The 27,221-nt window shown below is 38.6% G+C and overlaps 1 protein-coding gene across 9 annotated transcripts in view; it reads right to left on the minus strand.

The window, feature by feature from the left end:
* The window catches only part of RABGAP1L (RAB GTPase activating protein 1 like), a 249,466-nt gene that overhangs the window by 93,159 nt on the left and 129,086 nt on the right, over positions 1–27,221 (minus strand). For all 9 annotated transcript variants that reach the window (XM_083846183.1, XM_083846185.1, XM_083846168.1 and 6 more), the window contains 4 exons: positions 16,463–16,576; positions 6,604–6,678; positions 2,978–3,103; positions 1,467–1,610 (listed from right to left, as the gene is read on the minus strand). In XM_083846183.1, coding sequence (XP_083702309.1) covers positions 1,467–1,610; positions 2,978–3,103; positions 6,604–6,678; positions 16,463–16,576 — 459 coding nt within the window. The remainder of the gene's footprint in view (positions 1–1,466; positions 1,611–2,977; positions 3,104–6,603; positions 6,679–16,462; positions 16,577–27,221) is intronic.

Genomic DNA, 27,221 nt, shown 5'->3' on the forward strand with positions numbered 1-27,221 from the left:
TGCCTGTTACTCCAGACTGGTTGACTCATGAACATTAGGAGCAGTTTGATAGTCTACGCTGTTGCCTCAGTATGCTGTTTACGCATTGCCCCACTGTTTCTCAAGATGTCTGTATGTATCTTCCCATTTGAAATCAATTTTCTTACCATTTCTGATTTATTTTTAACTGTTGTAAAAGATGTTTCTCTAGCTTTATGTGGTTACCCTTCGCAGATTCTAACAAGTTTCTCTTTCCCTAGCAGACTCTGCTGTTGACTCTACCCCTTTCTTTTTGGATTCCTTCACCTTTCTTCCCAGAGAAATTCTTTCAGACCTGCTGAGATGAACACTGCCAGATGTGAGACATTTAATGGGGTGTGGTATTTTTTTTTTCATTCTAAACTTTAAATCTATATTAACCATGACTGAAATATTTCTTCAGCGTATTTTGTCATCAAACTTAATATAATAAGACGAGCAAGAGCTTAAGACAGGATGTAACTATACCGCTAGCAGAACAATTGCCACCACAAAATGGTGTTCTGTACTTCTTGACAGATGATTTCTTAAAACAGTTATTTCTGAGATCAACTGTACACCAATATCAGAATGAAGAAATAAACTCAACTAACAAAGAATGATCAAATCCACACCAGAAGTCCATTCTGAAAATGAGCTCACTAACAATTCAAAAGTGGTCAAGGTATTATATTCATCTATTGCATAACCATCTCTGCAAAAAGGAGGGCAAAGACGAAACAAGACTAACAACTTCTGCTCTCTTTCTATTTGCTTACTTAAATAATCAAGACATTGTGAAAAATCAGAGCTCAGATAAGTACTCAAAGAAGTACTAACAGAAGTACTCAAAGAAGTACTAACACCTCACCAAAATTAACATTCCATTTTTTTCCATTCCATTCTATTTTTTTAAAGAAAGTGCAGATATGTCTACAATTCAGAAATGCACCATTCTGTACTTGCAGTAATGCATTCCTTAGTTGGAATAGTAGAAAAAAAAATAGGAAGGAAAGAGCTTCACTCAATTGAGATGCTTAACAGTTCTCATTATTTGTTTAATACTAGGCCATCAAAGCAGCATGCAATATCCTTACAGTCTTTAGGCATTCTGAATCAGAAGATCTGGAGAGTTTTCCCACTAAAAGCCTACTAGGTATCTTCAAAAGATTAGAATTCCTAACTTTGAATAAATTATTTAACAAATTAAATTAGAACAGATGTATACATCAGATATTCTTAATTAGATCCCTTTGCAAAGAATGAAGCGATCCACCATTCTACTTTGAAAACCAAACCAGCATTCCACTGAACATCTTCTCAATATAACCATGATTTCTAAAGAATTTAGTACACACATTTTGAAATTAAACTGTAAATGACTCCAATGAAATGAAACAAAGAAAGATGAAAGTTCTTAACACATTCGGGGGATGGAGAAAGGGATTCCTGATTCAAGGTTTTTTTACCTCACAAAGTAGTAAGTCAATGATGTGGAAGACCATGCAGAGCGGAAACTTGGCAGTGAAAAGAGTGAGGAACCACTGGGATGCATACATATGAGCTTCCAAATTGAGGTCTGAGAAATGACTATACAAGTCAGGTAACTGCTCCTAGAGTAAAGGAAAAAATAAATGTTTCAGTATTATTCATTACTTCAGGTTCATCATCTGCATTGCCAGTAAGTACCAGGTTGCTAAAGACTGAAAAACGTAACAAAGTGAAATCCTGGCTTCTTCTGAGCAATGGTAATGTTTCTTTATAACTTTCATGGCCATGGTTACAGTTTGTAGTAAGATATTCACTATGGATTCTGTCATGGCATCAAACAACATACTGTTAGGAAATACTGAGAAATTACAAAATCTTCAACAGGAGAAAGGCAGAGCAGTTGTGAAATCTATGTCAGGCATGGTATATGTTTTTAAAAGTTACTTCTTAACTGTGTCTTCTTGTAAATTATTCTGCTAAACAAGTAATAGACCACCTTGCAGAGCATGAAAGCAGCACAGCACACTAATGTTCATGACTTCATCACACAATGTCTCTAACTAGGAACATATATAAGCAACACAAAGTTATCACCGATAATTCTACTCTACACTGATGATACACTCATTTTCTGTTAACAGAGTAAAAAGCTTTATGTCCACAACATAAATATTGAAAAGACCATATACCAGTGTTAAGAATCAAATTAATTAGTATTAAATTGTACTTGATCAAGTAGGAAATATGCACAATTTGAAATCTGAAAAAAGATCATTCAATTAACTGTGGTCTGTGAACTTTTTTGTTTGTTTTTAACAAATCTCAGAGGTATGTATGTCCATTTATGGTAAATGACTCTAGCAGCTAATTTTCACTATAATAACAGAAATCCAGGTCAAGGCTTAATGGACTGTTAGTAAGTGCTTATTAGTCAGAACACCAATGTGTAAAACCTGCAACCTTTTATTTAAATTGCTTTGAATATGATATGATTACATCTGAAAAAAGAGCAATGTACTGAAATTACAGCAAAATCTGTAAAATGACCTACACTTGATTTGTATTTCATAAGCATCAGGATGTCCTGATTTGACTGACCTCTTAACCATCAACACAATTCATAGAAAGTAGGACACTGATGGTGGGAGTCCAAAAGATACACTGGCTTCAATAGAACAGAAAAATTCTCTCTAAGTAGCATAACAAAACATGGAGGAGAGACAGTAAGCAAACAGAGAGTGAAAAAAGCACAGATACATACTCTGCTTCGATACAAAGATTAGCAGCAAGATTGGTATATGAAAGAAAAAAAATATATAAATAAATCTGACTCACAATGTTTGGATCCAGATATTAAACTTCCCTGCTTTGGTTCTATCCTACCTTAAAGGAGAGGGGTTTTATCATCCAGTAGGTTATGAAAGCAAAACATTAGTCTCACCAATATTTCCATTTACAAAAGTAGAATAATTTGTTACTCAGGCCCCACCTGCATTAACTTCTCCAGCTGGAAAAATTTGCAATGGAGATCTTCAAAGTTATTTCTGTAGAGGTCCCTCAAGCCATAGTCATACATTATTTTCACAAATACACAGAATGCCTGCTCCTCTGGCATCTGGAAAAATATACAAACATAATTTAGAAAACTGAGCTAAAGATGGAAATTCTTTATACAGATAGAAACACACACACACGTACGCTTAAATACCTCAGGAACAATGAATTCAAAAACTGGGATATATTAAAATTTTCAGCAAAGCACCCTGAATTTAGACTATTAGACTATTCTTCTTGCTGGGCACCTTGATTTGGCTCTTTAAGACTTTCTCTGAAGAAGAAAAGGTGGGATCAGATCATAGGCTTATGTAAGTATTACATCCTTACAACCGCACAACTGTCATCGGTATTCTTTCTGCCAATATGTACAAGATCAACCAGCACACAACTCTCAGCTACAGAACATGAGTTAAAAATAAATAAATAAATAAAAGGAAAGAAAAAGAAAAAAGAAAAACAACATCCCAAGACATTGATTTCTATTGAGAGAAACTTGATTAACTGAAAAAAGCAGGAGACCTAAGATAAAGAACCCTTAGTGAGAATAACGCTTGCTTACTTTCATCCAAACCCCAGGACATGAAAATCTCTGAAGTCAGGTTTCCAATGATAAATAAGGAAATAACAAGTTTTGCCAACAGAACGTCCTTGGGAGCTTGGAGGGACCAATCTCCCCTATTAACATTATGATTTTTTTCGGAAGCCATATCTCCATAAGCTCTCTATTCCATGTTGACCAAAATTTCTCATGCAACAGAATTTCAGAAGGTGGTACTGATGGAAAAGCTATGTGGGCCACTCTAATTTATTGGCTTGAGCTTATAAAGTGCTGAATTTGTGGGAAGCCCTGTGTCATCAAACCTCCAGTGCTGCTATCTCCCTCTTCCCCCATGCCTTCAGGTAACACAGGAAGGAGACATGCACAAGCAGAGTCCCTGCAGGCCACAAATCAGGTCTTTGAAAAAAACACCTTGCTTTTGCAGGCACCAGACTGTTACAAATGCAAACAATTATTGAGTATCAAGGATGACAATTCTTGACCTTTTAGTATACTCCTTCATTCACTATCGTGCCAGTCCCTTATCAAATATCAGCAATAGATAAAAGCTCAGTATTTTTTCAAAGAGAATTTTAGTCTGTTGATATTTACCTTCCGGGTTTTATCTTTTGTAGTTCAGCTTATGATTATGCCCTGTCTCCAGGGCCATGTGTGGACATTTTCATTTTCAGACAGCATATATAAAAATAACTAGTTGGAATAAAGAACTGCCAAGTCAGCTGCTAGCTATCTGTGCAGGCTAGATTCACCTAGGACAAGCTTTTAGAAATCTCAGTGCTCTTTATCACAATTTTATCTGGTCAGAACAATCCCCACTGACAGTGGATAAAGGCCGCAGACAAAGAAAAGGGAAGAAAATTTTTTATCCTCACCAAAAAGCTTGAATCTGCTCTAGAATAAAATGAAAGCACATGTACATTTTTTGTAAGGTAACAATTATTTCTAATAAAATGACAGATGCTCATGCACAAGCACACCTACCTTGCATGCTCAAACACACGTGCATTGACAGTCATTCCTCCCCCAGCACAGGGAGAGGGAACAGAAGTGAGTACTGGGCCAAAGGACGTACAGGCAGAGGCCATGGAGTCCTCACTCTGTGGATGCAGGTTCTCCAATATTACCAACCCCAAGAATTCAAATCTTAAAATGAAGTTTATCTTTTTATTATTATTATTATTTTTAAGAAAATGCCTATTTGGGGCATTTCCGATTTTAAACATTCAGATATTTGTCCCTTATTATTTTTACTTGGAATCACAAAAGCCAGAAATTTACCTGCTTTTTTTTTTTTTTAATGAATTTTTATTTTTTCACATAGTAGTGATTCCAAGAGGTAGACAGTGAGGAAAAAAAAAGTCAAATACTATGAGACTAACAGTAAAACTATCAGAGTTGGCAACACTGGTCCCCCATGATTAGAAATTACTTGCTCATCTTTGATGGGGATTTCACCAAAGCAGCAAAATCACAAAAAGCCAGGATGGAAGTTCAGGCTACCCAACCATCCCTGAAAGATATCTACACTGAAGAGAAATGATAACCTGTCCCAGAAAAAAGGGGGAAAGAAAAGGGGATAGAATCCATGCAAAGACTGGAGAGTTAGAGAGGATCTTACAAGCTTTCACAGATACAGATTGGTTGGAAAATTTGAGAAAAACACAAGTTCAAGGACATCCTGGGAAGCTCCCAACTTACATGAGTGACACTGCTTCCCTTCCCCCCTTTCTCTGATTATTTCAGTTTAATATCCTATTATGAAAGCAAACGTTATAAAGGGCAAATTAAAATGAGTGCAATTGCCATTTAGTATTCCCTACATAACAGGGCAATTTCTTCTAACTCCTGAAACACTAGAAACAAAGGTGATTCTCTATCGTAATGACAGCACACTACCAAGAGAGAGGAGCTAAGTATTAGTTGAACATTAAGAATGTGACACCTACTCATTTCTAAAACGCTCCTGTATTGCAATTGGCTTATTCTTCCAGTGGAAATTAAACAACTTCTTTGGGTAAAAATTTACTCACAAAATAACTGAGAGATGAGGTGATTTGCAGCATATGTGGGACTGCAATAACCTGACTAATTTCAGGTTTACTCCTGAGAAATCTAAAGCTCCTCTATAACACTTCCACTGTGTGTCATGCTCCATAAATATTCGAGGAGTCTTAGATCTCACTAGGAATTACAAAGTATAGTTGAATTGATAGAATTTGATTTCTTGATGCCTTAGGAAAAGTATATGTAACATATATACCACCAACGTCCTATCCAAAACCACAATCTAAAGCGTATGTCAACCATGATTAATAATTTATTAATTAAAGCTTGATAGAAAAAGGCTATGTCCTGAATTAGAGTTGCTGTTGATGTCTGGGGAGTTTTATTCAGAAATTCTTTACAATATCCACCAATATCCATACTATTTGAATCCGCTTCTTTTGCACTGAAACATCATCAAAGTTAAAGCCAAATATACAAACTGTTTATTTATCTCCCTATCACTATACACATACATACGTATATACAGGAGGTGACAGATCCAAGTTCGTACAGTTCTTGGTTACAGGCTAAAATACTAATGTTCAAATCCAGCTCTCATTCAAACGATATTACAAAATGTCCTTAGGACAAAAAGTCTCACTGAAAATTAATGAGACTGCTTGCTCCTGTTGGCTACTCTGAGAATATCTCCCTTGAACCCAAAGGAAGTTTACCTACATAAGAATTAAATTCCAAGAAAAGATGTAACTCATCAGTGTCTGGTTTTGACACAGAAATGCTTGATAATTTATCGGATTTCTCCTAGATAAATGAAATCTACATCCATAAAGATAGAAGCCATTATTCACTATTTGCCAAAAAGCAACAACAGGAAAATGAACAGAGACAAATAAACAAGAGTAAATATCTGTCAAATGCTATGTTCCAGTACTACTGATTTTAAAGCTGCTTTGGCTTCAAATATCAAAGCTTTCATTTTGCAATTAACTCACATGGAGGAGTAGCACAGCTGCAAGGAAGGACTGTCCCTGGCAATAGCCAATGTCTTCATCGTAGACAGAGTATGCCTAGAAAAAATAAAAGTCAACATATACTCAGAATGCATTTACTCATTTGCTACTGATTGTATTACATTTTGATATTCAGAATATGTAAAACTATGCAGGATAAAATAATAAATGGAGTGAAATTGTAACCCACCTTGCATAGGTTTTCAGCGCACTTAGGAAAACCTGGGTAGTTCACCCTGAGTCTTCCATGAACATTGGATTTGTCTATTTTTATTTTTAAAACAGCATGAAAAGAGTTGGATGCAATTTCCCTTCACCTAAACCAGGCATAATTCCACTGAGGAATAGGACTTTCATTTCAGTAATGAAATAATGGGAATATAAAAAATGTAAGCTAAGAACCAGGTGCCTTTGTGTGATGGGGAGTGTGCTTGTTTATTTCTTTTTGGAAAAACAAATCTTTACATCATGAAAGTACAGGACCTGAGGTTGTTAGTTTGAAAATCACTGAGAACTACCCTACACTGAAAATTTCATCAGAAACAGGTTTTCCATTTCCTTGTCATGCTGAAAAATGAAGAAGACTCCTTCTCCTACAGCATGATGGCTGCACTACTTTTTTCTTCCTATTAAAAATAACTGACCTTCCCTTCCTCTTTGCTTTTCAGAGACAAGATGATGAATACTGTTTGAAAGAGATGTTAGAGGATGTTAAAAATCTGAGGAGACTTGAGAAAGTAAGCAGGAGCAGGACTGACAGCAGAAAGACAGCCACCCTGAGAGAAGAGCAAGGCAAAGCAAAACAGCAGCACCAGGCCAGAGCTCCAGGAACAAGCCACGTGAATCAAGAAATGTGCTTTTTCCCCGGACTACCTCCAGCACCGCTTACGGCTGAGCATGTTTCGAACTGGAACACTGTGCTTACCTGCCGTTTTTAAGTTTGCAATGGAATCAGATTGCAAACTCACTAAGTGGAAGCAGGATGAACAACGTGAGTTGTGCTGGGGGAACCAAAGCCACAGGGGTCTGCCCCACAGGATTTCAAAAGTGCCTTAACTGCCTCTTCAGAAGTTAAGAATTTTGTCTCAGACGACACTTGGCTCCTTTTAAGCCAAGCGCATTAATATAATTGCCAATAATTTCTGCCAGAACATAGAAATGGAGGCCAAAATGTATGTCAAGTCTTTAAACCGCCTTTCTTTTTCACTCTGACTGGCAGAAACGAAGAAAGAAATATTTCTAAGAAATTATGCGCTGACTCCAGTAGAGAAGATTTCCATCAAGAATATACACTGAGTATTCCGCTAAAGGTCACTGTTTGCAAACAACTCAGCCATACACCTCCTGTTACATTTGCAGCTTTGTGAAAAGCCAAAGCATGCCTTACCATCACTGGCCATTTGTCTGTGCTGCTGCTGGTCCCCAGCAGTTGGAACTGGGGTGACCTTGATTCCAACCCACTGCTCATTTTCATTTGTCAAGTAAATACAAGAAGACTAATCACATGAATTATTGCCAAAAAAAAAATTAAGGAACCATTATAAGTTACTTATTGGTTTCACCTGTTCTAGCCATAAAAGCAAAATACACAAAATAACCCCAGAAGGATACAATAGCAGGCACAAAACTTGGAATCAGAAATAAGGGTGCTGTCCTTGAAAAAGTGAATTTTAAATTACTCTTTAGCTTCTAAACACGGAATTAACAGAAATTACTTTCAACACTTAAATTAATATTGCATATGGCTTATTAAAACCATCTCTGGTTAATAATAAACAGCAAATAGAGTCTTTATGTCTTTGTTCCCCAAATCTATCAGTTTATGGATGCCTATTATTTTGTTTCTGTAGCACTCCTAAAAGATGCATTATTTCTGCTTTTGAAAGGCCAGCTCCAGATATGCCAAATTGCAAATAATAAATTTGATTTATGATTTCTTCACACTGCATAAAACACTTTTATTTTACTTAACAAAAAAAAAAAAATCCAAGCTGAAAAATAGTAAATGATTGACCTTTTGGGGAGGCTCCCTCTGTTTTGAGAAGTAATAATACCACAACAGTAATAATTTGCAGAAAATTCTCTTATGAGAAGCAATGTTAGCACAATAGCTAATAGTTTGCTGAAAACAGCATTGAACTAATGCAAACAAGTTTTTTTATAAAACAAAACCAAAACAAAACAAAACAAAAAAACTACTGGGAAATCAACACAGTGGAGCAAACAAACTGCCTCCACAGCTAGCATAGACAAAAAGTAAGGTAAAGAAAGCTGTCAAAAAGAAAAAGATATGTCTTGGAGATTGTGAAACAAAATGAAATTGTGGCAAAAGATAGAAAATGGGGAAAAAGCAGGGGGAAACAAACAAACAAAAAGCCTCACTCTGCATTTTAAGCATAAAAGCATAAAGGAAGACCAAAGAACTTTCTCATGACCAACTTCCTGATCACAATAAGACTCATAATAAATCAATTTTCAAACACATCCAGAGCAGGAAGGCAAAGCTTCATCTTGGAAAATATATGATGAATGTACAAAAGTTGTATTTTAACTCCAGCACAAAACCCACAGGAACTTTCCTTGTGTCTGTTTTATTGCAGAATAATCACTGAGGTTGTCATCCTGCTGGAACCACTTCTAACAGGGGACGCGTTGAAGGGTCTGTATCCAACTGAGTCTCAGAAAGAGATTATAAATTAAAATGAACAAAAAATACAAAAAAAAATATTAAGAACAGACAGTATGGACACAAAGTTTCAAAGGAAAATAAACTGGTAAACCATGAATTGGCTTATTTAATCAGAAGAATAGACAACAAACGGGAGACATTTGTAAAAAGAGGAAATCCGTGGAGCTACAAACCAGTAGTTTTAGATAATTTGGTTTATAAAAATTACAAATTAATTAGTGGACACATATATACATAGGACATAAGAGAAAAACATCTGAGAGGTCCAGTAAAAGGGACATATCTTGGAACATTTCTAACATATCTTGGAAGAAACCATGAACTATTAAAGAAAATATATATATATGTATTAACTGTTGGATCTGCCTGGTTTTTGTTTTGTTTTGTTTTGTTTTTTAATTAATTTCCACTAGGCCCCTTCCCACAATCTCATCTTCAGAAGCAGCTGTTACAAGATACTTAGATCTGAACATAAGAATTAGATCAAACTGAAAAAGATTCTGCTGTTAAGTCAAAGCAAAAGATTTTTATAAAAAAAAACAGTCTGTAGTATCTACGTGGTTTCATTTTATTTGCCCCAAGCAAATACATTTTTGAAGCTTTATGCATATATTTCCAATTACTTTTTTTTTTTAAAGTTTTAAATAACCTATGGGACTTGTTATTGCTGAAGTGTGATGTAATTAACCAAAATACCCTCAAAAATAAGGATGCTGCCTACAGACACCTCAATAATATTAAGTTCTTGATAAAAGATCTAAGATGAATTAAGATTTATCCTTTCAAGGGATTTAGGAGCATTAACTTCGTTTTTCTGTATGAAACATGAAAACAAAGCAAAATCCCAAACCTCCTGTTTACTGTCACTGTTTACTTTGTAATTTCAAGAGAATGGGATTCTTCCCACGACAAGCTTTGACAATGTAGTAAACTTTCAGTTGTTATTTTCTTAAGCTCTTCAGGAACCTCTAATCACAATGCATCAATTAACCGAGATCTGAAATACTCTCTTTCTCACAATTGAGACTTAATAACAATTCTGTCTCATAGCCTACTTTAATTCCTTTTAACTTAACAAAGACCTCATCTACAGAATTAGTGTCTTTTTAATAACTGTCTGTCTTATGCAGAGCTGAAGTGTGCAGTTATTAACGCATCCTCAGAAAGTGAACAGTTTGGAAGCAAAAGAGTCTCATCAAAATAAGTCCGTGGTAGAGAATCACAGAAGTAGACTTATTTCTGGGACTGATTTTTTTTTTTAATTTATTTATTTTTAACCGCATGCATATTGGGAAAGTGGTTGAAGAATCCAGAGATGGATAGAAATTCTTCTTTAAAATAATTATTGGAGGGAAATCTTCCTAGATCAGAATCTTCCATGGATACAAAAATTCCAGGTATGTACCGCTGAAAAAGGAAAGGTTGCTGATCTGAATGTAGTAACTCAGCTTTGGGATTTCTGCAACTAGTATGTATCGGTCCTAACAGTTTGAGAAAAGGAAGAGTAAGGAGCACATCTTGCATTCCAGACTGAACTTTTTTCACCATTTTGTGTCCTCATAAGCACGGAAAGGATTGCTTATACTTGCTGAAGGTTCATATGTACTTGAAATAGCAGCAAAATGCAAAACACTAACTAGTAAGTATCAGCTTACAGTCACACTTCCAATTTGCCTTTACCATAGTAACTCAATTACATTAATTACAATTACATCAGAAATTAAACAGATCTCATGAAAAAAATTTCTATAGTGCCTGCCTCATAAAAAGATCTTTCTCTTATTTGCCAGAGCTTTCATCCCCCCCACCCATACACACACGCTTCACAGCAATGCCGTGGAAAAGGTACAAGCAGAGGCCCTACAGATCTCCATTCCTCATCTGCAGTACCGGTGTCTCTCTTGTCAGTAGTAAAGTTTTCTGGCACAGGGAACTCTCGCTTCTCTGAAATAGTGACAGGCGAACTGGCAAGCTGCTTGTTAACAGCCATACTAGATATCTCTGTCCCAGGAAAAAAAAAAAAAAAGGTAAGAAAATGTAATAGGAATGCAAAATTGTTAGAATTATAAGCCTGATTTGCTCCCATGACTTATCTCTGTGTCACTACCGAAACGACAGAAATGATCCAGGGCATCTTCTCGGTGTTTGACACAGAAATGACTCTGTGCTGAAGTCCATCTCAGTAGAGTTAAAAACCTGCACGGTGCCTCAAGAACAGGCTGTCAGTGTGTCAGTGAGAGCGCAATTTAAAATGCCACACCTAATAGTAGAATGTAAGGCTCCACATCTGAATTTATTACAGGGCCAACAGTCTGAAAGTAGGGATATACCTATGACTGTCCCATTCTACAGAGAATTTCCATGTTACCTGAAAAGTGCATTTTTCAAAATTATTTACTCATTTATTGAGTGTCCCCGAGGGGCAGCTGTACAATACACACTATACCTCATCCAGAACTACAGGCCTAGCAAAGGCCCGGGGAACAAAGAAGGGTTCGCGCTCACTCGGGCAAGCCCCTGAACACAATAAAGTCTTTACACCATTTCCAGCACTTGAGATTCACAACCCTGACCTTTTTACTAGTACAGTCTCAGCAGAAAATCCATATGCAGGAACAGTACTGCTGCTTCCTCGCTAAGCACAGATGCACAGAGGAGGAACCTTATTAATATGGAAATTGAAGAAGACAAGGTAACATTAAAAATCCTTTGCGTGAAACAAGAAACAATATTTACTAAAATTGCTCTTCAATCCAGGAGTGAAGAAAATAAACAACTAAAAATAGATGAAAAATGATTCTTAACAGATTCTGTTTATGCTCCCATGTATATTCTAAAATACAATAGACTGCTACAGCAATGAAATAGATCTGCTCTCTGACAAGTAATTAAAGCAAAGGGGACAAATACTTAAACTGCTCATTTGTAAACTTGAAGAGATACTAAGAAAATATTGAGAAATGTAGAAGAGCACGTGCATGCAGAAAAGAGGTCATCATATGAAAGAACGTGCTGCAACTAAGTGAAAATGAAAAAAAAAACACAACAAAACAGTTGACAGGACGGCATTCGGCAGCAGTTCTGCCATGCTGGAGGATGAGCCCAGAGTAATCCATCATTTGTTGCTTAGCACGATACAGAAGCTACTGGTCACAAAAGAGCAATTCAAAGACATTTTCACATTTCAATTACACAGCAAAGAAAGTAAAGTAATAGCTTTGCTAGAAAAACAGTTTATCATTCCCTCTGCTAATCTGGGTATCAACAAACAGACATTGTGACAACTACTGAAATGCAGTGTCTCTTTTCAAGCCAAAAATCACACTGATCCCAGGCAAGTATGACTGGGTTTAAGAAAAAGCTACAAATTTGATAAAGCAAGGAGATAAGTACTCGGTAACAAAAATACATCATGATACAAATGATTCATAGCTTTCCATTATGCCTTTTTCATTGGAAAACACTGACACCAACTCTGAATCTCTGAAAAATTATTCAACCACTTTCAGAAAAACACAGAAGTATTGTATATAATTTTCTCAGTTTGTCCAGTAAGATTATTAACCTAGACAAATTGACTACCCAGCAACATATTCAGTTCCTGCTATTAACATCACAGTGGTTGTTTATCAAAGAGGAGTTACTTTAATCAAAAAATTAGAGAAAACATATCTTGCGTTACATTGTGCACTGCGTACCGTCCGGAACTCAAGAGGACGCTTTCTGCCACACACCTTGACTGCCTGAAGGATAGAGCTGTTAACTACGTATGCGAGCATAGAAGGAGGTCGGGAGTACTGTTGTTATGCTTTGTAACACAGCGAATGAACTCTTTAAATATAGCTTGAATTTTCATGGTATTTAAACAGAAAGTGTGCAAGAAATGTAAGTATTTCCTGAAGATGCTTGCTCTGTAAAATCTAGCTTATGAGATGTCCTCAAGTGAAATCTCCGATCTGGAATTCTTTTCATTCCTTATCACCACTGTCAGCCTTAAAGTTTATTTTTAGATACTTTACTTTGTCACATAAATGTTATGCAACTGAAGAAGTTTCCATCTTTCCTGATTTCCTACTGTTCTGAAGAAGAGACTAAGAGATGGAACTAGAACTGACAGACCCGTTCAAATGAGGCAGTGAGTTTTTAATGCTTTTCCTTTTTATCTGACTGCTCAGATCATCCCTCTTTCCAGTGGGGCACGGAGAAAATGCTCTTCAGCTCTTTACCCTCCCACTTGAGGAGGGAGGGTAGTCCCTCTTCTAGCCTCATTCAGCTATGCCATTCTTCAAATATCCTGTTGCCATGTCAGAAGAAAGGTGTGAGTGCGTTAGCACCTCTGATGGAAGTTATTCCAGTAACATAAAGCAGCCAATGGAATGACAACTTTATAAGGAAATTAATTAGTTTTTAACAATATTCCTCTAAAACTCACCAAGTCAATCATAAACTCAAGGTCCAGCTAGACACAGCCCTAGACGGGTCATTTGCAGAACAAAGCCGTCACCATTTAAGAAAACTGTACAAGTACGAGGAAAAGGGGCTGCCTAGAAATACACTTTGCAGTTAAGCCTCATCTCCATACTGGCAAGTAGGTAGAAACTGGCAAGAAGAAAAGCAGTAAACTTATGAATAATTCAATGTTGAATATTCAATATGGCTGTTATACCAGGAAGCAATGCTTCACAAATCCTTCTTTGAAGGAACCAATGAGTACATAAAAGAATAAGGCAGTCAGTATAGTATACAGGGATTTTTAAAAGACATTCAACAAGATTCCTTCCCAAAGACTTTTTAGGAAACTCAGCTGCCACAGAAGAAGACTCAAATAATTGATTAAAGGATAGGAAATCAAGGGAAGGAATAAACAGTCAGTTTTCGCCCACAGAATGAAGGTGAAGTCTCTTGCAGAATCTTACAGAAATACATGCTAGGTCTGATGCTGCTGAAAATATTCACAAATCATACAGAACACAAAAAATAGCATAGAAACAAAGTCTGGCGATGATACAAAGCTGCTCAGAGTAGTAAATCAAAAGCTGATTGCAAAGACGCTACGCAGAACCTGTTCATATAAATAGAGAGTGACAAAATGGTAGAGGTGATTTGACTGCAGATAGAGAATGTTTCGAGGGAAAAGCAGTCCTCAACCTGATGCACATGCTGGTGGACTCTGATCTAGGCTCTTCCAGAAACCTGAGGGTGAGAGAAGCAACATCTGCAGCTCCTTTCTCTGCAGAAGTAGAGGCCCGGAGGGCAGGAAAAGCCCTGGCTTTGGGAGACAAGTACAATTCTTCATTTTTGCTACAGACAACCCAGAAAGGATGGAAATCTCTGCCTTTATGAAGCTGTCTGCTAGACAGAAAAGTCTGCTAAGTCACTTCTAGTTCAAACAGATTCCTTCCTTTATCTTCTCTTTATTAAACAAAATAAGCTGAGCTACCCATTCATGAGAATGAGATTTTCTTTCCAAAGAATGTTATCAAGTTCATCCTTGGCATGGAACTTCTACAGATTCTTTCCAATTTAGCAGTAGTCGTCTAATTCTGGACACAGTAATGAAAAGCAGCTGCAGCAACTGTAAAAGACTGAGTTGCTCAAGTGATTCTATTCCTACCTAAGCTTCATCTACATACACATCCTTCTACACTTCATTATTTACCATTCCCTTCTCCGTGTCACCTACAAATCTTTATCAGAAATGATTTTTCTGTTTCCTTTTAGGTGACTAAGAAGAGAACATCAAATAAACAAGAGATCTTCGTGACGCCTTGTTTGAAACACATTTAATTCCATGCTGCTACGTTTAGCAACCTGTTAGTCAGTTTTTAATTCTTTAATGTGTATTTTATTCGTATTCTAACTAGTCCAGTGTTTATGATTTTTTTTGCATTGCATCAGACTACATGTTCTACAGAATTGTGATAAAATTGCCTTCACCAAAGAAAATCTTATTTCCTTTTTTTGTTAACTTGTCAAGATCTATTTTCAATAAACTCACAGGCATTCATTATAATATACTTCTCACATTTAATTCTTGATAAGCTGAATGCCATTCCATCATTTTTCACTTAACTGATAGCAAACTGACAAGCCCATAATTACCTACCCATCCTAGTTTTTCTTTTCAAAGCCCTCCAGGACTAGTGAGAAATCAATATAACTGGTCCAAAGTCCTCCCTGCTCTTTTCTTTTCTTATTTTTAATTTATTTATGTGGATTATTTAGGACAACGAACTTCAATATATGTAACCTAAGCAGCTATTTTTAACAGTTGTCCAAATTACTGTTTGAATAGCAGACTGTATCACCATATAATTTATCTGAAGAACAGGAATACGTATCAATATACCCACCCCAAAGGCAGGACACTTATGTCTACTTGTTATGACAACTCCATCATTTCTGTCTATAAATCAGCTGGAGGAGGAAACAGAGTAATAAGGAAAAGAAGAGCAGTAGAAATGTCTTTGTCTGAGGCAATCATTTTTTCTACATGTAGAAAAAAATGTAAAACAAAAACTGACTGCCAAAAACACGATAAAATTTGACAGCAAGAGAATTACCTATCTAGCTGCAATATTCTACCTTCTGGATCCCTCCTGAGCAACAAAAGTCTGTCCGTATAGCCTGGCCAAATCTGTTCACTTAGTACTTCACCTTCCCTATACTTAAATTGAAAAACATTAGACTTTTCCTTGATCAGAGGTGCTCTGAAAAATGTAAGTGAAAAGCTATATACAGAAATCAGTTGTGGAAAGGTCAGCTAACTTGTTCTCTAGATAATTATCTCAGAGATATTCCTGCTTAACCTAATTGCAAAGTTTGCTCTGTGGACTTCTCTTCCTCTGAAATCCTCTCTGCCAGGAGGGAGAAAAAAGTTTTGATCCACCATTCTTCTACTGAAACAGCCCTCTGATAGCAAGCTGCCTGTCAGTAAAACTCACGTGAGCCTCAACTCTTCTCACGTGCATCTTAGGAGATACAAAATGCTAAGTTACGAAAACTACTTCAGGATAGTACTATTCTTCACATACATCTAAGTAAAGTGTTAAAATTGTATTGATTAGTGATTTCGATCAGAACAAGGTTAGCAGGGCAAAATACAATCACAGCAAAACATGAACACTTGAAAATTCAGAGTACTGACTGTACCTTACAGATTTTGTATAGAGATTCCTGACCGTCTCCTTCTGTATCTTTGAAATAATCATGTGCTGGAAACGTACGATGAATATCTCGTGTGATGACACTCTCTTGAGCAGAATCCTGTAAAATGAGAGAAAAATCCCAAAATATTGGCTTGGTAACAGTGTAATTAAACAAACAGAACATAAAAATCTATGTGCAGTCGACGTGGTTACGTTAGATAACTGCTTTACTGACTGACTCATACTCCAAAAATGCTTTGGGAAGAAACTGAAAAGCTTCTAGTTTCGAACGCAGTAATAATTTGACAGTTTAACAAGAGCAACGTGGCATGTTTTCTGCCCTCCAGGCTTGCAGTTCAACTTCAGAACTCATAGAAAATGACTGGTTATTTAATTGTAGGTGCATTTTTCCTACAGAACATATGCTTACTGTATTTCTCTACAAGTAAAAAAAGAAAATCGGACTGTCTCTCAAAGGCTCAGAGTAAATGAATAAGTATATTCATATCAGTATAAATGTATATCAATCTACCATAAAAACCGTGTTAATTACAAATTAGAACTATTACTTAGAAATGTTCAAAGTCCATCGTTAAGTGGTCTTTAAGAGAACAAAACCAGAAATAGTACAAGAAAATGTTATACTTTCAGGTAAATCTCATATCCTCCTTGCTATTAGAACACCTTCAATAGCATTTAATTTCATTTTTACATTGACAAGCAACTAGGGATAAGTTCAGGTGCCTAAACATGTGTGTCAAATGCCATTTTAGAAGCCCTAAAATACCTTCCCTGATAAGCAGCTGCTACTGCAGAAGGATACAAGTCTCCTGTAAGTGCTGCATCATCTCTGCAAGCTCTACATGGACGATCTGCATACCCACATACATCTAAAATGACACCGAATGCCCTTGTTTAGGCAACTGAATTTATCTCTAGCCATACCTGCTTCTGTAGATAAAGAAGTAATTGCTTACAACACTGTATTGCTATGAAAAGCTGGAAATCGTTGCAAAAAGAGCTGAGAAATACTACTGTGTGTATGAGGAAGTGATATCAAAGTGTCAGAGCTGGAACTGCAGCAGCTAATCCATTATCTTCGGGTTCCAGTTACTCTCCGTAGGAGATAGTACCTTTAGGTCAGTAAATACCAAACACTGCTTTACTTTATTACCTTTGTAATACTAAAGGAAAAACCAACAGAATCCACACATGTGACTTCGAAAAGAAATCCTTTATACGCACTTTTATCTTGAGAACAAAATACATCCGTTTACCATAGAGAAGTCCTCAGATTGCAGTTTGTAATCCAGGACTCTCCACAAAAGTTTTTAACCTGCTGGAGTCAGCAACCAGGTAATCTCCCAGGTTTAGGTGGTTTCCTAATCCCATAAAGGCCCTACAGAGTACCTACGCTGCGCAATAAGGCAGTTGCCTGCAAGTGCCCAAGGCCAGGCTGATGGGGCCCCTGGCAACCTGCTCCAGCAGGAGGTGCCCCTGCCCATGGCAGGGGGGGAATTAGATGATCTTTGAGGTCCCTTCCAACCCAAATCCTTCTGCAAGCCTGTGACTCCATGAAGTAAGCAGCTCCCAGCTGCCCCAGAGATGGAAACCTGAAAACCCAAAAGATCAAAATCACAGAATCACAGAATCGTCCAGGTTGGAAGAGACCTCCAAGATCACCTAGTCCAACCTCTGACCTAACACTAACAAGTCCTCCACTAAACCATATCACTAAGCTCTACATCTAAACATCTTTTAAAGACCTCCAGGGATGGTGACTCCACCACTTCCCTGGGCAGCCCATTCCAATGCCTAACAACCCTTTCGGTAAAGAAGTTCTTCCTACTATCCAACCTAAACCTCCCCTGGCGCAACTTTAGCCCATTCCCCCCTGTCCTGTCACCAGGCACGTGGGAGAATAGACCAACCCCTACCTTGCTACGGCCTACTTTAAGGTACCTATAGAGAGCAATAAGGTCACCCCTGAGCCTCCTCTTCTCCAGACTGAACAACCCCAGCTCCCTCAGCTGCTCCTCGTAAAACTTGTTCTCCAGACCCCTCGCCAGCTTCATTGCCCTTCTGTTAACATGCTCCAGGGCCTTGATGTCCTTCTTAGAGTGAGGGGCCCAAAACTGAACACAGTACTCGAGGTGCGGCCTCACCAGAGCCGAGTACAGGGGGACAATCACCTCCCTAGCCCTGCTGGCCACACTGCTTCTTATACAAGCCAGGATGCTGTTGGCCTTCTTGGCCACCTGGGCACACTGCTGGCTCATATTCAGCCGACTATCAACCAATACTCCCAGGTCCTTCTCTGCCAGGCAGCTTTCTAGCCACTCATCTCCCAGCCTGTAGCGCTGCTTGGGGTTGTTGTGCCCCAGGTGCAGGACCCAGCACTTGGCCTTGTTGAACCTCATACAACTGGCCTCGGCCCATGGGCCCAGCCTATCCAGATCCTCCTGCAGAGCCCTCCTACCCTCGAGCAGATCGACACACGCACCTAACTTGGTGTTGTCTGCAAACTTACTGAGGGTGCACTCGATCCCTTCATCCAGATCATCACTAAAGATATTAAAGAGAACTGGCCCCAGTACTGAGCCCTGGGGGACTCCACTAGTGACCGGCCTCCAACTGGATTTAACTTCATTCACCACGACTCTTTGGGCCTGCCTACCCAGACAGTTTTTAACCCAATGAAGCGTACGCCAGTCCAAGCCATGAGCAGCCAGTTTCTTGAGGAGAATGCTGTAGGAAACAGTGTCAAAAGCCTTACTGAAATCAAGGTAGACCACATCCACAGCCTTTCCCTCATCCACTAAGCGCGTCACTTTATCATAGAAGGAGATCAGGTTTGTCAAGCAGGACCTGCCTTTCATAAACCCATGCTGACTGGGCCTGATCGCCTGCTTGCCCTGCAAGTGCCGCGTGACGACACTCAATATAACCTGCTCCATGAGCTTCCCTGGCACTGAGGTCAAACTGACAGGCCTATAGTTTCCTGGGTCTACCCTCCGGCCCTTCTTGTAGATGGGCATCACATTTGCTAGCCGCCAGTCGACTGGGACCTTCCCTGATAGCCAGGACTGCCGATAAATGATGGAAAGCAGCTTGGCCAGCTCTTCCGCCAGTTCTCTCAGTACCCTCGGGTGGATCCCATCCAGCCCCATCGACTTGTGTACATCTAAGAGCTGTAGCAGGTCGCCAACCATTTCCTCATGGACTGTGAGGGCCACACTCTGCTCCCCATCCCCTTCCACCAGCTCAGGGTACTGGGTATCTAGAGAACAACTGGTCTTGCCGCTAAAGACTGAGGCAAAGAAGGCATTAAGCACCTCAGCCTTTCCTCATCTCTCGTCACTAAGTTTCCCCCCGCATCCAGTAAAGGATGGAGATTATCTTTAGTCCTCCTTTTCGTGTTAATGTATTTACAAAAACATTTTCTGTTATCTTTAACAGCAGTAGCCAGATTGAGCTCCAGATGAGCTTTGGCCTTTCTAATTTTGTCCCTGCACATCCTTACAACATCCTTACAGTCCTCCTGAGTGGCCCGCCCTCTTTTCCAAAGATCATAAACCCTCTTTTTTTTCCTAAGCTCAAGGAAATCATGTGGTTTTGTTCCTCCATTCACTCCCATGGCAGCTAAGAAAATAGCTAGAGTTGCAACAAGCGCAAATGTGGCATTAACTTGTTTTCTACCAGCACTCCTTTGAGTAATCTTCTGTTCCCTTCTGCGTCTTCGGTTCCTTTGGGGTTCCCAACTCGCCATGTTACGCCACAGCTCCATCCTTCCTCCACACCCCCTGGACCCAGCCCAATCCTCCGGTGTTGCACACAGCAGTCTTCCTCTTTCCTCTCCCCACTTTCCCCCTGAAGTTCATGTCTTCTGTGAATCTTTGCTATCCTGAATGTTCCGTTTCTGACACCCTAATTTTCAGTGATCTCAACTGTTGCTCTCCCTTTGCTTAACAGTAACATCTTTAGCACAAGGCAACGACACAATCTGTATTTTGTAAAATACCAGGCATGTTGTTATGTGCTGAGAAGAGGAAAGCTTGCAGAGAGGAGGTGTTTTTATTACACTTGCTGCTACAGCCGGAGAAAATAAACATGCTTTTGTGCTTTCACCAGGTTACCATCAGGACTTGCAAGATCTCTAAGCATCACGCAACTATTAGCGACTGAAACTAACCACGCAGTCTAAATCACATGCAACAAAACAAGGAATAATAATAAATGTTTAATAATGAGTAGCTCTCTAAGCAGACTTTTTTAATGAGTATTTTCGTTTACTTGGCTTCTAACCACAAGAGCAGCTAAATAATGGCAGTCTTCCCCCCTCCGACAGGTCTGACAGGTTGGTGACATTCCTAGGAATTGCCTTGAGCAGCATTTAAGACCTACCAGCACAGAACAGTTACCAGGCCTGCTGTAACAACCTGCTGAGCTTCCCATACCATGTGGGGCCACCTGGTCAGGTACTGCTGCAGCGAACAAAACTTCAGGACCCACAGCGAGGACGGCAACTCGGTGCTCTCATATCAATGCTCCATATTTCAGTCTGGAAACAGGTCTGTGCTAGAAATACTGCTGTGAGAACAATCCCACTACAGTCTGAATCCCTGATGTCCGATCCCTCTGACTGCCCATGAACACCTCCCAGGACTGACCATCCTGCTGTAGGCATGCTCTCCAAGGAGAAGGGGACCCCTGTGGTCCCACTCACCCCAGCACCTGCACTCTGAACGAGGCCAACCCCAGTCTTTGAGAGATGCAGAAGCAAACAAAACTCCTGTGAGAGCACAGACCTCTGTAACAGTGCTGTGCTGTTGACCACTGCAAAGTAATTGTAATGCACTGCCTAAAATACCCTTTATCAAGTGGCACAGTCTCAATTAGCCTTAAGAATGATGTTTAAAAACTTCAGTTCCTCCAGTTTCTAGGTGGTTCATGGTGACTGTTCGTGATACTACCTGAAATTTATAAGCTTCACAGCATGAACAGTGAAAGACACCTATGAAAACTCCCATAAAAATATACATGATAAAGAATCAATATCTTGGTTCAGCACCTTCTCTTTTTCTTACAATTGGCAGTAAACAAGTCACTCTTTGAAAACCCTTCTATTTTATACTTGTGTCTTTATAATAAAGTCACATTTTCTCATATAAACAATTTTCCTATTCATTCTTCCGCACAAGTTTGCAAAGATGCAGGCATTTGAAAGAAAGTCAGAGGAGGGCCTCTCTGTCCACCACACCCATCTTTTTCCTGTCCTGCAGGCAGATGATGTTTTACTTCCCTGTACTTCTGTCTTTTCCTTAACTGTGAGCACATAAAAGCTGCCAGCGTAGATGTCCAGGGGAGGACCACAAAATATCTGTGTAAAGGCCCAAATACAAATTCACTTTTACTGACTTGGAAGGATTCTGAAGCAGAGGCTTCATTCATCAGTAAGAACAGACACGTCTAAAAAGCTAGGGGAAAATAACTGGAAACTAAATGGACACAAAATGAAATTTAAAATAAAAGACAGAATGAACTTCTTCTCTAAAGACAACATCCATCTGAAATACTACAAAACCATGAGTTTAAAAAAAAAAAAAAAAAAGGTCCGGAGAGAAGATCAGTGTAGAACTACTACTAAAATATATCTATCTACAAAAAATTGTTCATTTTTCTGCCTTTTTTCAAACAGAATTCATTTATAGCCCTGTTCTCAGGAGTACCACCGCAGATGAGTTTACCTTTATCCTAATTCAGGCTTTCAGAGACGGTTTTTATTCTTCTGAAAGTCATGATTAGTTAATTTCTTATGAAAAAAAAAGATAAGGTGAGATGGCTATCAAAGCATGAAGAGTTCTAGCGATCTTTCTCACTTCTAATAATCATTTCTGCGCTGCCAACTCAGAGAAACAATATTCTACTGAGGAAAAGAATTATCTTCATATGTCAACTTTATGACAGCTGACATCCTACTGAACATGTTCTCTATTTTGAGTCGTCACTTAACTTTAAAACAGCTGAACTTCTGCAACTGTGAAGCAACTGTACTGATATACTGACTCGTCGACACTGCTGTTGTTTTGCACTATTGAGACGCCACTGAGTGTGGACGTAGGATGCCAGAAGGCAGACTGAAACAGAAATACAGAGAAAGAAAGCTATTTACATTAAAATAAACAGTAAAAGAAAATTAAGGCTATAAGTAAGAAATATAGGGCAATCACTGTGTATATATATCAGGAATTATGTTTTAATTAAGAACACTTTAGACACTTCAAACAAGATTCCTGCTCATGGATTGTCCTGAGAGCACCTATTCTGGAGATGGATTTTGGCTTATGTGGTATAAGTGCCTCCTGCCTTGCTTTCCTTTATTGTAAGAGCTGGAGGATACGAATGGTATGTGCCAGAAGAATGCAATGAAGACAGAAAAATCTCTCAGGGCATGGCCTCTTGATGCTGGTTGTTAACATACAGATCCTTTCCCCACTTATGCCCTTAAATTCTTATGTGAAAACAGGCATACAGCTTCCACAAGAAAAATTGCAAGTCGTTGGTTGAGTTTTCCTTATTACATATCTGCCTGTGTTACTGCTGTGGACTCGGTATGGCGAAATGCAGAATCACTTACAATGCAATGAAAGGAAGGAGTGTTGCTTCAAAAGTTTTATGTGAATACTAAGAAAAACAATAAACCAGGTCACAGGTGTCTCAAACCTGGCACTCAAACTGAGCAGTACTTCTGACCTCAATCTCCTTGTGCTCCATTTCCCTGGTTAATAATAATTCCCCATCTCAGTGGGGTGTTGTGGAAATCAATTAACATCTGAAGTGCAGAAATACTGCAGTGATGAGTCCTACAGAAATGCCAAATCGGAAAATAATAACTTCATCCTCAAATCCTGACTTGAATGATTTATAGTAAGGCACACGGTTACACAATGAAATGGTTGTCCTGCACATGCTGCGTAATTGCATTCAAGATGAGCTGTTCCATCACCTTTCCTGGCACCGAGGTCAGGCTGACAGGCCTGTAGTTCCCCAGGTCCTCCTTACGAGCCTTTTTATAGATGGGTGTCACGTTAGCAACTCTCCAGTCATCTGGGAACTCTCTGGATGACCATGACTGCTGATAGATGATATATCTATGAAATATCATCAACCCCTTTCTCTCATCATTTTCCATACACATTATAGCCCTCCCAGTAGAAGTGTGATCCAACAAAATCCCAGGTTCTTTACCAATAAATATCTGGGGGAAAAAATCAATAGCTCTTCCTTTTAAAAACAGTCAATAAAAGAGGTTTGGCTTATGCTCAGTTCTTCTGTAGCATTTTTGTAATATATACCTTGTAGTTCAGCTCTTTTCTATAAATAGGTATTTCTATCATCATCAGCTTTTATTCAGCAGAGAGCAGAAAACACACGAGAGTACTTATTAACAAAGAAGCAAACTGAGAAAAAAGCAGAGGATTACTCTGTAGAGACTTTAAAAAAAAGGCACATATCAAGATATCTGACATGAACATAACGTTTAGGTTAGCTCAGTAAATACATTGGTCAACTGCACTTTGCAAATTGTGACTCCTTACCGCTGCATTGCTTGGGCAAAACTGCTTTCCCCAAGCAGAATGACCCAGCAGCCCTGTTGGATCTGGGGCCCCATCAGTAGCTCCAGCCTGAGCAGACCTGTGCTTCTGGCAGCTCAAACCTAGAACTGAATGTAGCGTCAGTCTCTCTTTTCTCCTCGGCGTAAATGCAACTATTATTCTATATGCGGCTATAAAAAAGGACATGCTATTGTAGCATTCTCACAGGTAAGGCAGAAGCAGCTCAGATCTTAACAGGGTTGAGCCATCAATCAGTCACAGACCAGATGACATTTTTCTGTAACAAATCACAGCAATATTAGATCAGCTACAAAATACCCATTCTGCATGCGCTCACTCATTCTCCAAAACAAAGACTTTCCACAACCTTTACTATCTTTGTGTTTTATTTTCCTTTCCTTGTTCTTTACACTGTCTCTCTCCGGTATGCGACTGATAGATAATTTATTCTATTTCCTCTGCCATATCCTTTCTGAAAAATGTCAAAAGAAAAATGCTGTTTGTACTACCAGGCAAGAGATCAAATTTTGAATGCACCAGGCTCAAATTTTTGCCATTGGCATGGTAAGCTGTGAAGTCAGTTTCCTTTGAATACTTATCTTGAAAGCTCCCTGATCTCCCACAAGATATAAGGAACTCTGTACATAAGCAGATGGCTTTGCGTTTGTTTCTTTTCCATATGATGTACAGTTGGCATGAAGGGCCGTGTGCATCTATTTGTAGATATGACAGCATTTCAATTTTGATTTTATTAGGTTTGGGGCTTTATTTGTGTCAGACAATCTTAAGCAAAAATGATATCAAACACTTTTGTTAAAAGGTGAAGAGAATTTTTTAAGCAGTGGATTTTGTCTTATTCTTGTTTTTAATAGTTATTACTTAGGAAAGTTCACCTCTGCAGAGGATATGAAGAACAATTAGACCAGGTGAAAGACATGTTATCCAGGTTATTCACCAGTAGTTCACCTCTTATCTTAGAAAAGTGTATAGGCACTACCTCCTTAAAAGACAAGAAAAAATGTAATCCACAAACATATTTATGTAGCAAGTTAATTTTGTCCAAGTTCCTTCTGGTTTGCTTATTTTTAGATCTGGTTTTTGCTTATGTCTCCTCTGCTAGAGATGCAATTCTATTTGTAAAGGCTAGAAAAACTGTTTTTGTGATTAATCTGTAATTTGAAATTCAAATATTCCCAACTCTACCACCAACTCACTGGGTAATTTCCAGAAGCAGGTAAGCCTGCTTCTAACAGGCAATACTGAACTGCACCTTTGGCAGATGGCTGTGAAAGACTAAGTTGAAACTGTTTACATAAAATCAGAAAGGCAGTATACGTGAATCCTAGACTCATATATATATATCTACCTTTGCTGGTGCTACAAAACTTTGCTCAATTTTATTAAGTGCCTTGAAATCTTCGCTACAAGACACATAAGAAAGAGAAATACAGTTACTAGCTAAAAAGACATTTTTAAAAAGTAAACTCATTTAAAAACCTAGTTCTTACAAGATTCATCTCCTGCAGCATCACTGACCAAGTAGATGTCTATGCAGTCAGCATCTCTTTCAGCATGTTTTTACAAATTCTGAAATTAAACCTACTTTCGTCAATCAAAAGATGATATGATCAATGCAACTGGTCCCAGTAAGATTTTAAGGAATCTGTTGCTTTCCTGAGTTGGTTGACTTCTCCTTTGCCTGATGAACGATGCCAGGCCTAAGAAAGAATTCTAATAAAATTCATAGCCACACCAGGCCTCTCAACCCATGCTACCTTTGGCATCTGCAGGGCTTGCTGCTGGCAAAATATTAATGTAAAGAGAAGATGCTGTAATATCAAGTAAGTTTATCTGGTTCAGTGTTCCTGTTTTGTTCGGGTTTTTTTGTTTTGTTTTGTTTTGTTTTTTTACCAGGAGGAAATGTCTTGGAGCACTACACATACAAAGATTTTAAAATGCTTAAGATTGCAGTTGAAGTGCGCATATTTTTTCTTGAAAAAGGAAGTATGTGTCTCTCATTTTCTTAAACAATGGGGTTCTTCCAATAATCCACACAGAAACCCTTCAGCAAGACCCATGGTCAATTGCAATGTTTCCGGTAAGAAAAAGCATCAATTCAGTTACATCCCAGATCCTCTCCCTGATGACAGCTACACGCTAATCATTTGATATCCCAGATGCATTCATTCTAATACTTGCTATGATAACACTGCCTTTACATTTTCCTAACTGTGAAGGTGCCCTGTTATTTTGAAGCATGGACTTCTGCGAACCACTCATCTCCCAGAACTATTAAGACCAACAGTGCCATTACACATTAATCTTTTTTGTTCTTTATATAAGAAATACAACACCTGATGGTTTCACTGACAGCCCTTTGTATCACTCAGCATTCATATCAGACTTGAACACTGAAGAACAAGGCTCTTCAGCTTGTTTGGAGTATATAACACCAAAATCACTTTTCAACGGTATCTTAAAGTCTTTATTCCAGCCTCAGGAAACAGTGCACTGCAGAAGATGAAGGCCAGCCAGATGGTTAGGGAAAAGGACAGAAATACAAGCACATGGTTTTCATTCCTGCCTCTGAACCCGATTCAATTGCAGATATACTGAATTTTGTGTATTAATTTCTGAGCATCAAGTTCCTCATTTATAAATCTAGAGTGATAATATCCACAAATAAGCAATTAATATATGTCAAGCACTTTTATTCCTAACATAGAAGTGATTACGGAGGTGGCACAGCACTGTGCTGAAAGGAAAAACTATGCAAGGCTAGTATACCATTTACATAAGATTTTATTCTGTTTGTTGCTGCTTTTTAAATAAAATTCTGGAAATAACGTTCTATTCATCTACAGTTTGGACAACACTTGATGTACATTTCCTCACCGGGTCTTTCTGAGTGTATCAGACACTAAAGACAGCTGCTGAAACTGTGCTTACCCAAGTCTCTGCTGAGCCACCACTGTCACCACAGGTGGCACGTACTGTGAATGCAGCTCTGGAATTTGCTGCAAGATGGATCCTAGACATAAACAGTCTAGAGATGCTGACGCACAGGGGCTACAGTTCTGCTTTAACCCTTTCCTCGAATCCTCTCCTGTTATAATGTAGCATGAAGGGGCTTTAACCTGCTGATAA

The sequence above is a fragment of the Anser anser genome (genome assembly GCF_964211835.1).
Source record: "Anser anser genome assembly, chromosome: 8".
NCBI classification, from domain to species: Eukaryota; Metazoa; Chordata; class Aves; order Anseriformes; family Anatidae; genus Anser; species Anser anser.